General features: G+C 55.1%; 1 protein-coding gene across 2 annotated transcripts in view; it reads right to left on the reverse strand.

Moving 5' to 3' along the window:
• Positions 1–662: 662 nt before the first annotated feature.
• Positions 663–12,751, reverse strand: part of CD9 (CD9 molecule) — a 35,489-nt gene continuing 23,400 nt past the window's right edge. For both annotated transcript variants that reach the window (XM_051850195.3, XM_070049341.2), the window contains exons 2-8: positions 12,306–12,411; positions 5,395–5,492; positions 4,710–4,784; positions 3,442–3,540; positions 3,212–3,301; positions 2,241–2,324; positions 663–1,147 (exon numbers count right to left, since the gene is read on the reverse strand). In XM_051850195.3, the coding sequence (XP_051706155.1) occupies positions 1,082–1,147; positions 2,241–2,324; positions 3,212–3,301; positions 3,442–3,540; positions 4,710–4,784; positions 5,395–5,492; positions 12,306–12,411 (618 nt within the window). In that variant the 3' untranslated portion in view covers positions 663–1,081. The remainder of the gene's footprint in view (positions 1,148–2,240; positions 2,325–3,211; positions 3,302–3,441; positions 3,541–4,709; positions 4,785–5,394; positions 5,493–12,305; positions 12,412–12,751) is intronic.

Below are 12,751 nucleotides of genomic sequence, written 5' to 3' on the forward strand. Positions count from 1 at the left end.
GCATCTGCTGTCCACCAGACACTTGGGCCCAGGTGCTGGGCATACAGTAGGGATGAAACCCCCAGGCATCGTGAGACTCGCATGCACCTCTTGTTCTCAGGATGCAACAACTAGGGGAGCCAGCGCTATGGTGCTGCAGGTTAAAGGGATGCGGGCTTCCCATGAGTGCTGGTTCAAATCCTGGCTGTCCACTTCAGACCCAGCTTTCTGCTGATGTGCCTGGGAAAGCAGAAGATGGCCCAAGGCCTTGAGTCCCTGCCACCTATATGGGAGACCTGGATGGAGTTCTAGGCTCCTGGTTTCTGCCCAGCCCTGGCCATTGCAGTCATTAGAGGAGTAAAACAGAGAATAGAAGATCTCTCTGTCTCTCCCTCTCTGGTGCGCTTCCAAATAAATAAAATAATTTTTTGTTTTTAAGAAAGAGATACAAGATCCAGCAGAATGATGGGGACTAGGGACTTGGTTCTAGCACTGACTCTTCTCCCAACAACCATGTGACTCCAGATCAAAATCTGTCCTTCTTCATTAGTGAAATAGGGAGAGCAGCCTTCCAGCCCTCTTTTCCTAAAATGTCAGAGTCAATAACAGTTGAAAGACATTTAAACACTAAACAGCTATACAAAGGAAGCCAAAGCCAGCAAAAACCAGAAACCAGTCCAGGATATTGTCGTAATCTTTTATTATGTATCAAATTGTCTTCAATATAAGTTACAACTTGATTAAATGTGATAGACTTTTTTTATCTATTTAAAGACAAAAAAATTCTCTTTATATACAGTATCTTTTGTCTAGAGTCTAGCAAATATAGTACCTTTCATTGCAGGATTTCTGCTTAATACAACAAGCAAAAACAAACAACCCCCAAAAATATGAACTGAAGCAAACAAATCCCCAAATCCCTCTACCACAAATATCAATGTTGAATAAAGCATTAAGAAGACAAACATGGGATAACTCATTTTGTTTAGAAATGCAGAATGGATACTAAAGTTAGTGGCGGAGACCAAAAACCCACGAACAAAAACCAAACCCAACCCAATGTTGAGGGGTACACCTTCCTGCTCAGGGGTACACGCTGACTCTAGACCATCTCCCGGCTCCTGCGGATGGCACAACACAGGATCATACTGAAGATCATGCCGAATATCTGGAAGACAGGGCAGACAGGCAGTGGCTGTGAGCCCCTGAGCCCAAGGCACTGATGCAGCCGAGAGGCAGGCGGGACAACGTGAGGACTGCCAGCTGTGTGGGAGTCCAAGAGTCTACAGCCAGTCAGTAACCCATAAGCACCTTCCCTGGAGAAGGCTCACAGCAGGATAAACAAACCCAGAGCTAAATTTAATGCTCAGATTCCAGGTACTGTAATAGGCCACACAGGCTAGTACTTTGGCTTCTTTGTGTGTGTGTGTCTGTGTTTAATATTCTATTTTAAAAGGACTGTTAGGTTCTTCACTGAGAGCTGCTTCAAGCCTGGCCTAGATGCAGATGAGGGGTGCATTCAAGGGGGGAAAAGAGGAAAGGAAGCCTCGCTCTCTTCTGAGTGGCCCAGAGGAAGACCAAGGGAAAGGGCCCCCGGGCGTCAGTTAGCCAGGCCACCCTGGGGACACGTGGGTCCCCCACTGGGCTCTTGTTATCCCTCACAGGGAGGGACCAGGGGACCCCAAGGAACTGGTTGGCCCTGGAGGCTTCCTAGGGGCTGAGAACGCAGGCCTGGTTCCACAGGTAAGATGCCCGTGCTCGTGTCCCACATTGGTCTTGGCTACACCCCTGATTTCAGATTCCTGACAGTGTTTAAGTAGATCCATCCCTGCCATCTGAGTGGGAGAGCTGGATTAAGTTCCTGCTTCCTGGCTTTGGCCTGGTCAAGTGCTGGTCTTTGTAGGCACTCGGGAATGAACCAGTGGATGGGAGTGTTTTTTCTCTAAAGAAATAAAAAAAAAAGAGCCCTAGAGCCCTAATGGAGAAGAGAGTGGATATTCTGGAGAGTTCAAACCTGGAATGCGTCACTGCTGAGCTGGGAGGCTGGGAGGCTCTGAATGACCTTTCCGTCCTCTCTCTCCAGTTCCTAGCCATACAGTAGAGACACTAGTGGTCCCTACTCAGCAGGCATGGCAAGAGTTAAATGCATTGACAAACGTACAGCTCCGAAAACAATGCCAGGCCAGAGCATGTGCTTAATGAACAGGACCAGGACCAAGACCAAGAGGGACCAGCAGCCCCGCCCCAGGCCCGCCACTCACCATCACCACGGCAATGCCAATGCCCACAGCGCCGATGACGTGGAATTTGTTGTCGAAGACCTCTTTGATGGCCTCAGGACAGGACTTAGGGAGGAAAGGAGACCCAGATCACAGACTGTCCCCACTCCAAGGGCACCGCCTCCTGCCCACAGCACCTGTCTTACTCCGGGACTTTCAGGGACAGATCTTTGGCTGGTTGGGCGGGAAGGGGGACTGACAGGATGTGGGAGGTGGGCTCCTGAAACCTGGGCAAGCCATCCCGGTGCAGAGAGGGGTGGGCCTCACTCGGGGGTCTATTTCTAATACGCTTGCAGGGTACATTTTCAGTCTTCCGGAATACGTGCATTAACTCACAATCAGGAGTATTTATGGAGTCTAAAGAGCAGCTGGGGCAGGCATTTGGCCAAGTGGTCAAGATGCCTGCATCTCTCGGGGGAGTGCCTGGGTTTGACACTTGGCTCTGGCTCCTGACTCCAGCATCTTGCAAATGCAGACCCGGGGAGGCAACAGGGATGGCTCAAGTAACTGGGTCCTTGCCACCCACATGGGAGACCTGGACTGAATTTCTGGCTTCATCCCTGGCCATCGTGGGCATTTGCGAGTGAACCAGCAGAGAGCAGGAGCTCTGTGTGTGTGTTTCAAATGAATACAAATTTAAAAACATTAACAAATAAAAAGCAGGAGTGGAGGGCTCAGAGCTATGCCTGGTCTTCCAAGCTCGAGCCTGGGGTATCAGTGGGCCATTCTGGCTTGTCGTCTCCTGGTCTGCCTCGTGTTTCACTGCCATGGAGGAGCCAGGTGGGCCCAGGGCAAGGCAGAAATGAGCAGGTCACCCTGGGTCGCTCACACAGGTGCAAGGGACATTTACGAGGGGCTGGTACCCAACCTCCCAGAACGAGATGGCCAATCTCACTCCTCCCCTTGAGGGGTCTGCCCAGGGCAGGGGTGCTGGGGGCTGCTCTCCAGTCTACCTTAACCTGGATGCTCTCCAAGATGTCCTTCTTGGGGCAGATGTCCGAGATAAACTGCTCCACACCGCCAGCCATGCCGCAGCAATCCAGCTGCAGAGAGAGTGCAGGGATGGGGAGGAGACAGAGGTTAAACACACGTGCCCATCCGCTGCCCCAGGGACCCCGTGTGCAGGTCCACTGGGCAGTGTGGCCAGCAGGTGCTGGGGGCCCTTTGTGCGGACGAGACGTACCGCGTAGTGGATGGCTTTCAGCGTCTCCCGCTGTGGCTCATCTTTGTTTTTCAGCTTGTTGTAGGTGTCCTTGTAGAACTCCTGGACTTCCTTGATCACCTGGGATGGGCAGACAAGGGCGGCGAGACATCCTCATCCTGTCCCACAGTGTTCACGCTCAGTAAGTTCTGAGCCAGTGAACTCCATGCACGGACCATGCCACCGAGCAGGTGCCTCTCTTGGGGCCTCTGGGGCACCTGCCACCTCCTCTCTTATATTTTGGGGACGTGTCCCAGCCCTTTTCTCTTGCACCCTGGGTGGGTCCCATCAGCCCCACTAGGCTCTCTGCCTTTCTGCCTGGTGACTAAACTGAATCTCTCAAGATAAGAGAATTGAATTCCCTCTTCTTTTGCCTCACCAGTTAGGTGTGATTTTCACATCTTTCTGCATGGGTGTTCCTGGATGCACATGGCAGGAGAATTTCAGTCCCTGAACCACATATGTTACAGGGGGCCTTGGAGACCCTGCCTGGGAAACCTTCAAAGTCTGCAAGAAGCAAGGACGATGACATCACCCGGGGAAACATTACTGTCCTCTCATACCCAGTGCATCCCAATCTAATGCGCGTCTGTCCCCGTGACCCTCAGCCATGCCTCAGTGACAGACCAACATGCCGCATCTTCCCAACATCTTCTGGAATCATCCCTTCCTACTGCTGCGGTTGCAGCCTTTCTTCTTTGGCCTCCAATGCTCCCCAAGGAAGTCCATGCTCAGCCATGCTCCAACCCCTCCACGGGCTTCCACAGCCGTCTCCTGAAATCCTAGCTCATATTCAAGCACGGAGCCAGTCCTGTCTCCCCTCCCTGCCCCTTTCAATCCTTTGGTATTTCTGGACACTTGAGTCACTTCAAGGACACTTGTCAAGTGTGTGCCTTTTCCTGCGCTAGATGACAAAGCTCCCGGAAGTGGGAACCAAAGCTGGGGCATCAGCACCTGGAGGAACACACAACCTTGAGGGGCGAGGGAGAAGCAAGGGTAGGGAGCCCACTGAAAGCCACGACTCCTTGGCTACCTTTCTAGGAGTTGGGCAAAGGGCTATTAAGGTGTGAGACAAACAGATAGACACACCCCAGAGTGCAGAACATCTGTGCCTACTATGTTCCAGCTTTGTGGCTGGCACAGCTCCAGTTCTGACCAGCCACAACCTCCTTTAACCCTCTCACCCCCATCCCCCAACTCACAAATGCAGACCACGGCAGGACCCAAGGCTCCTTCCAGGAAAAACCTACCTCGTCTTTGTGAGAATAGCCCCAGATGGCCGCAGTGATTTCGATGGCAAATATCACCAGGAGGAAGCTGAAGAACTGGAAGGCAAGAAGGCACCGGGGTGAGCTATAGCCCCAGCCGCCCATGCAGGACATCAAGGGGCATCAGGACAAGGAGGGACGAGAGCTCTTGGGGGACCAAGGGACAGTCTAGAAGGAAGGGGCAGGAAGATGCTGGCTGGACAGGCGGGGTTAGGCTGGGGTGAGGAGTGAGAGCTGAGCAGCAGAAGGCGCCCACGTGGGTGCGTGCAGGGGACTGGGCAAGAGGCAGTGAGCAGAGCCCAAGACTGGGCCCGCTGAGGAAGTCGACACCCTCGCTGGGGGCGGGGGGATGGCCCCAGACCACGTGAGGAGCAGGAGAGAAGGAGGAAGTACCTGTGGATTCAGGGAAAAAAAGCAAACGTGCTCTTCGAGAAAGGAGAGCATGAAGTCCTGGCACTGAGCTGCCTGCAGGCAGGGAAGCGACAGGTCTAGGAAGGAAGGGGCAGGGCCCTGGGCCAGGGGGCTGGAGCGCAGGGGAGGCTGAGGACAGCCCAGGCCCGCCAGGTCCCCTCTACACCGCACCCCATCCCGGCTGCTCCAGGGGGCTGCGCAGGGGACAGGGAGTGTGTGTGTCAGAGGCTGTGGGGAACACAGAGGGGGCACTCACCAATCCCAGCATGCACTGGGACTCCTGCACGGCCCCACAGCAGCCCAGGAAACCCACCAGCATCATGAGGGCCCCGGCTCCGATCAGAATGTAGACTCCTGGGGAAGACGGAGGAGGAGAAGCACGTGACCAGGGAGACCCGGGTTTGGAGGCCCAGACCCCTCCTGCACTTCCTTTCCCCTGTGCCGCCCCACCGCCCCACCCCTTCCCCTCCACCCCAGCCTCTGTCTCCTTCCCACTGGTCTGTCTTCCAGGACCCTGCTTCATCAAGCCCATGTTCCTACAGAAGCCTCAGTCTTTCTGGAAAGTTCTGTGAGGACAAAGAATACCCATGGGAACCCTGCTCAAGCCACAAACCAGTCCAGTCCAGCGCTCCCAGCCAGATGACTCCACTCAAGCAGGCCAAGAGACCCTGCAAGCTGGCACTGCCTGCCTCTTTGAGCCTCCCCCTGGCCTCTGGGGAGAAGGCTCTCAGAGCGAGGTACCAGAAGGAAGGGGCTATGCACACTGAGACGCCCACCCTCCATGCACACGCTGGCAAAGGACATGGATCTGAGGGTCGAAGGCCTCTGTTCTGGTCCTGGCACTGCTCCTACCTGCTGTGTGGCCTTGGGTAAGACACTCTCTCTCTCTGGGGCCTCAATTTCCTTACCAGTACAAAGTTTGGTTGCTAGGGAAATCTCAAAAGAAGCCCATAGCTGTACCAAGGGGAGGGGAGTGACACCATTTATGTCTCCAATTTGAGCAGCTGATAGGCAAAGGGAGGGTAAAGGTAGTGGGTTCTATGACTTCCGCCTAGCCCCAAGCCAGGCAGATTCCAGGATGCGGAACAGCCTGGCCACTCGCATTCTACAGCATGCCACGGGAAGGCCAGAGGGGCCCATCCTGTGGTTACAGGGGCCCATCTTGTGGTTACACTCTTGAGACGTCACGGCCGGCCTGCAGGGTCTGTGGGGACTACGCTTTTGCATGGGTCCCCACCCCAAAGGCCCCAAGGGGACGCCGGCAGAGAAGTCTCAGTGTCTCATCGTTGAGGCCTGCATGGCAAGAGCACAGGCTCGGAAGCCCAGAACGCCTGGGTCTCAAGGCCAGCTCTGTGACGCTGGGCAGGCCACATCACCTCTCTGTGCACCTGTTTCCTGTCCACCACACAGGGACGGGACCAACGCCTGTGAAGCCCGAGTGGTGCAATGCACGCGTGCACAGCAAACGCCAGCTGCTGTGCATCTCCGTCACACAAACTCCGGGTGACAACGACAATCACCGCTCTCCTTCCTGCCCTCTACCTGGCATCAGAGAGACTTTCCCGATCAGGAGCTGAAAATGAGACCCAGAGCGGGAGAGAGCCAGAGCCAGAGCAGACACTTGCCCCAGGACCCAGTGATGAGCACTCTGGGCAGGTGGCAGTGACTTCACCGTCCCCCATGTGCCCTCCCGCACGGGGCCGAGGCCGTGCAGGCGGCAGAGCGTGCAGCCCGCCTGCAGCTGCGGCTCCTGGGCAGCGCAGGGCAAAATGCACACAGGGAGCGCTTGTGCCTCTCCCTCTCCCCCACATCTGCCGTGACAGCACGTCACGTGGGCCTGGCCGACTCCATGCCGCATGAATGTGGGCATTGTTGCTGGGCATGCCCGGCCCAGACTGGGCAGAGGGACAAACGCTGCTTGTCCTCAAGTCCCATCCTCCTCAGCCGTCAGACACCGTGGGACTGTGGGCTGGACCCTGAGAGGCGGTGCGGCCCAAGTACAGGGCACCGGGGAGAAGGGATGGCTCTTGCAAGGGGGTGCAGGCCACTGGACGGCCCAGGTTTCTCCCATCTCAGCGGGGCCAGACATGGAAGGAGGAGGCCACTGGTTGGAGCTCCACAGCCAGGGTGCAGAAACAGGCGGGGTGTCAGATCATCAGATTAACAAGCATGGGAAACAGTCGAGTGGGAGTGCACGGACAGACATGTTGTCTGTGAATCCCAATCCCGTGCACAAACCCGGCGACCCGCAGAGGGAGGTTTCCAAGTTGAGGCTCGCCCGGGCAGTGCACCAGCGCCTCCAGTTGGGGGAAGACAGAAGACCACCCCTGCCTCAGGCTGGCCTGCCAGGAGGTCAGGGAACCACTGTGGGCCTCGGGTGCTCCCCTCGGGCAAGGCCACTCCCGGCCTACACCCCAGCTTGTTAGCAAGGGCTGGCGATGACACATGACAGAGCGCTGCCCTGTATAAAAGCAGGGGACGTTGGTGTTCTGTCTGACTCATGGAAAAAGTGATTCGTCACAGAGCCTTCTCTACCATTTCCGTATTAATTCGCTTAAGGACTGTTTACTCTGCCTTTTGCAGGCTGACATTATAGGGCTAGTAAAAAACAAACAAACAAAAAAAACAAAAACAAAAACCACTGACAGCAGCATACGCTGGGGGTGTCCCTGACACAGGAAACATAGCGCTCTGAGCCCCACAGGACTCAGCAGCCTCCTGTCACCGGCCCAAGTCCATCCTGTACACCTGTCCGGGTGCAGAATGACACCTGCAGGTAACTCACTCGGGGGTCCAAAGGAACCCCAACTCTGCCCGCAATGGCCCTCTCTTGGTTCCTCTCTCTCTCTTTCATGGATGGCTGTCCTCACGAATAAGCACCACGGTGCCATTCCGATTGCCAAACACAGCAGCCCTCGGCCTTGGGGAGGTGTCGCTGTGTCAGCTGCCCGGGGTTTCAGGATGGCGAAATCGAGGCACGGAGCAATGAAAACGGACTGCCCCGGGCAAGCCGGAACCGCGGGACCGGCTGACTGACGGCTGGTGCACCGGGCGTGAGCAGGGCCGGGGGACGTTCACGCTGGCTGGATGAGGCCCACTCTGTGCCTGATTCTGGAAGGCCATCAAGGAGTTAAGAAGGGCCGCTGGCCTAGGACCAAGAAAAAGGAGCTCCCAACATGTCTACATGTCTCATGCTGACCGCTGAGGCTCCCAGGACCCAGACTGGTGAGAAGGCCCATATAAGGCTGTCAGCTGGTCTGGACTCGCTGTCGACTATGAAGATGACAGGAAGTTTCGCTTGCTTCTCTGCCCGGTTGCTCATGGTATCTGCTTTGCAAGTTGTGACCCTCACTGCATGACAGCCCTGGTTTGTTCAGGGTTCCCCCAGAGCCAGCTGTGTGGTCAAGGTGGCCCATGGCTTGCTCTGCAGACAGGGCCCAAGTGCAAGGGACGGTCACCCCATGATGTCAGGAACAGGGTGTGGCTGGCACTCCAAGCTCACGTGCTGGGAGGAGGGCTAGGGGTCAACACAAAAGGCTGAGCTCACCTCCCTGTGGGGAAAAGGAACACAGGGAGAGGCCTTGCTGGCCCTTTGCCCACGGCCGACCATTATTCGGTTTCCCAGGCGGAACGGACCCACGTGGCTGCTCAGCTTGCTGCTGTCCCAGGGTCACTTGCATCACCCCCATTCCCCAGGCCTTCTGCACACATGAGCTCCTGCCCAGCAGGGGTCGAGCTGCAGAGGGTCTGCACTAGAGGGGGGCGGCGGCCACTAGCCCCCCGCCTGGCATTGCTGAGTCTCTGCAATTATGCCTCCAGGTCACCCTCCTGGTGGCTTCAGGTAGAAGTACTGCCCACTTGGGGAAGGGGGGCTGCAATGCCCACAGGATCTGATCTTTTGAGGGTCCAGGCCCCTGCAAGTACGTCCTCATCACTCTGCTGCCACCTTGCACGGCTGACCCCCCCCCCCCCCTGCTGGCTGGGACTGCTCTTCCCTGAGTGCAATCTGGGCGAAGTCCAAAAGCCAAGAGAACCCCACCCTGCCCCACAATGGGGAACTGTCAGTCAGTGCAGGTCCTGGCCACTCCTCCCCGGGGAGACGCCCCACCAAACACGGCACAGAAGGCAGACGCAGCTTCCACGGGCCTGCCGTTCAAATCCCAGCCCTGCTTGTCCAGGGGTGAGCTGGACGAGCTTCTTAGCAGCTCTAGGTCTTGCTTTCTTCACCCGTGGAGGCTCCTCGCAGAGCCACGAGGACTAAATTCCATCACAGGAAGACTCGCAAGTGCTGCTGCCTCCCCCCAGCCCCATCTTGGTGACAGCCTTCGCTCCTGCATCTAAAGATGCAAATGCAGCAAGGCATTCTGGGTAACCAGAGAGAAAAAACTCGACTATGAGGAGTGACCAGAACAGTGACAGATGCAATGTCTTTTCTGGGAGACACGTGGGGAGGCTGCGGGGCTCTGACTTAGAAAACTCGGGTGAGCATCCACAGCAGTGGTGAAGACACGGCGTGGGCCACCTACATACCTATCTGAGTGCCTGGGCCTGAGTCCTAGCTCTGCTTTGACTCTGGCTTCCTGCTGATGCACACCCTGGGAGGCAGCAGGTGACAGTTAAAGGACTTTGGGCCCCTGCCACCCACATGGTGGCACAGCCTGGCCCAGCCCTGGCTATTTCAAGCATTTGGAGAATGAACCAATGGATGGAAGAACTCCGTTTCTCTGTGATTCAGGAAAAAATAAAATAAAATTTAAAGAGAGAGAGAGAACACTGGGCCTGAAATCGCCCATTCCCACGGGCAGGTCCACTCCGTCTCGGAGAGCCCCTGGCTCCCTCGCGTCTCGAGGTGCGGAGCTCGGAGGGTCTCCCTCTGTGTACAGTGCCCTGGCTGCTGCTACAGGGTGGCATTCCAGGCCTACTGCAGGCGCACAAGAATGCTCTGTTGCTAAAACAAACCAGGGCGCTATGGAAACCTGCACCTTAAAAGCTCAAGGGGTTGTTTTCTTGTTTCTTTCTCTTCTCTTCTCTTCTCTTCTCTTCTCTTCTCTTCTCTTCTCTTCTCTTCTCTTCTCTTCTCTTCTCTTCTCTTCTCTTCTCTTCTCTTCTCTTTTCTTTTCTCTTCTTCTTCTTCTTCTTCTTCTTCTTCTTCTTCTTTTTTTTTTAACACATTATGCTCTTCTCTCCCTGACTTTCTCTCTGACAATAGGGAAGACACGGCCTCGCTGACAACAACAAAAAGCAGGAAAACTCTGCATGGGGCTCAGGTGCGGTGCAGCCTCATGGGCTGATTTGTCCCTGCTGACCTGGTGCAGCCAGGAAGGGGAGGGGGCGTGGCTGCCAGCGGCAGCAGCACCAGCCCTGGGAGATAACCCTGGTCAGACCACTTTTTCCGTCTTTTATAAAAAGAACTTGGGTAGGCGGAAGGAAGTGACCAGACGTACACTTTGAGCCTGATGGCATGACAGTGCCAGCCTAAAAATAGGGGGTTCCTCTTGCTTCTCGCAAATGAAATGTTTCCTGCCCCTAATCCACGCGTGCTATGGAGCCACAGGGTCGGTCTCTGCTGGGAAGTTACATTTGTGGGCCTTCATCTCCCATTTCCTTTTTTTTTTTCTTTTTTTAAGATTTATTTATGGGGCCAGCGCTGTGGCACAGCGGGTTAATGGCCTGGCCTGGAGCGCCGGCATCCCATATGGGCGCCGGTTTGAGTCCCGGCTGCTCCTCTTCTGATCCAGCTCTCTGCTATGGCCTGGAAAAGCAATAAGAAGATGGCCCAAGTCCTTGGGCCCCTGCATCCACCTGGGAGACCCAGAAGAAGCTCCTGGCTTCAGATCGGCGCAGCTCCAGCCGTTGCAGCCAACTGGGGAATGAACAATTGGATGGAAGACCTCTCTCTCTGCTTCTCCTCTCTCTGTATAACTCTTTCAAATAAATAAATCGGAAGAGGAGCAGCCTGGACTCGAACTGGCGCCCATATGGGATGCTGGCACTGCAGGCAGTGGTTTTAACTGCAACGCCACAGTGCTGGCCCCTCCCATTCCTTTTAGAGAAACTTTCACATGTTTAAGATGGCACCCTTTCCTCTAAAGCAAAAGTAGTTTTGAAAACAAACAGAGGGGTCGGCACTGTGGTGTAGCAGGTAAAGCTGTCACCTGCAGTGCCGGCATCCCATATGGACGCCGGTTCGAGTTCCGGCTACTCCACTTCTGATCCAGCTCTCTGCTATGGCCTGGGAGGGCAGTGGAAGATGACCCAAGTCCCTGGGTCCCTGTACCTGTGTGGGAAACCTGGAAAAAGCTCCAGGCTCCTGACTTCAGATAAGCACAGCTCTGGCAGTTGAGGCCCATTGGGAAGTGAATCAGCAGGTGGAGACCTCTCTCTCTCTCTCTCTCTCTCTCTCTCTCTCTGTAACTCTGACTTTCAAATAAATAAATAAATCTTTAAAAAAAAAAAAAGAAAACAAGTAGAACCAAGCATCATGCATTTACCCTCCAGGGAGCCCCTGGAGTCTCTCCTATTACTTTTTCTTCTCCTACTTTTTAAAAAAGATTTATTTTATTTATTTGAAAGGCAGAGTGACACAGAGAGCTCCCATCTGCTGGTTCACTCCCCAAATGGCTGCAACAGCCAGGTCTGAGCTAAGCAAAACCTTGAACTCCACCCAGGTCTCCTACATTGGAAGTGGAGCAGCTGGGACTCAAACTGGTGCTGCGATACAGGATGTCGGCATGGCGGCGGTGTTTCACCTGTGGAGCCATGACGCCGGCCCTCTACTACTCCCAGCCAGGCTTTCCAGGAGGCTTAAGAGCCCTCGCCCTCCTGCTGGCACTGCAGATCCCAGGGACAAAGGTTTCTGAAGGACGGAAATGATGATGCCCGAGAAGACGTGTAATTAGGAGCGAGTGACAGCATCAGGGACAAGCAGAGCGAGCCAGCTCCACATCAGACGCCACCCAGAATGCCAGAGCAGCCGGCATGAAAAGAAACCACATCAGTCAAATGCAAATGCATGGGGCACGGCTAAACAAAAAACCTACACAGCTTGAAAGAGACACGACTGGCAAATGCGGCCAGAGCAGAAGTCTTTCCCAAGCCCACGTGCCAGGGTCGGCACGGAAACTCCAAAGTCGAGGAAGCACCAAGTGCCCCCGCCCTCTGTCTCACCTGTGTAGAAGCTAGAGTTGTTATTCTTATCTTGCTCGAAGATGCTCTTGGTCTGAGAGTCGAATCGGAGCCATAGCCCAATGGCGAGGACGGCAATGCCGGCAAGCTGCAAGATACACGGGACACAGGCGTTAGTTCTGAGCACCAGCTACCTGGATGCAGGAGGGGAGGCTTCAGGCTTGCCAAGGATTTGGGGATTTCTCAGTCTCTGTTCCTCACAAGGACCTGGCAGCAGCAGGAGTCGGTGTGGAGTGTATGTATGTGTGTGATCAACCCAGTTTCTCTAAGTGTCTGTGCGCTGGCAAGAAACAAGCACCTATTAGCAATATAGCAACAGAGTGACTATCTGACGGGTAATAGAATACTACACAGGTGTCGAGCTGTGGAGTAGCGGGTTGGTTGAGCCGCTGTCTGCAATGACAGCATCCCACATGGGTACTGGTTCG

This window comes from Oryctolagus cuniculus, chromosome 9, assembly GCF_051225735.1.
Source record: "Oryctolagus cuniculus isolate XC-2025 breed Fujian yellow rabbit chromosome 9, ASM5122573v1, whole genome shotgun sequence".
Classification (NCBI taxonomy): Eukaryota; Metazoa; Chordata; class Mammalia; order Lagomorpha; family Leporidae; genus Oryctolagus; species Oryctolagus cuniculus.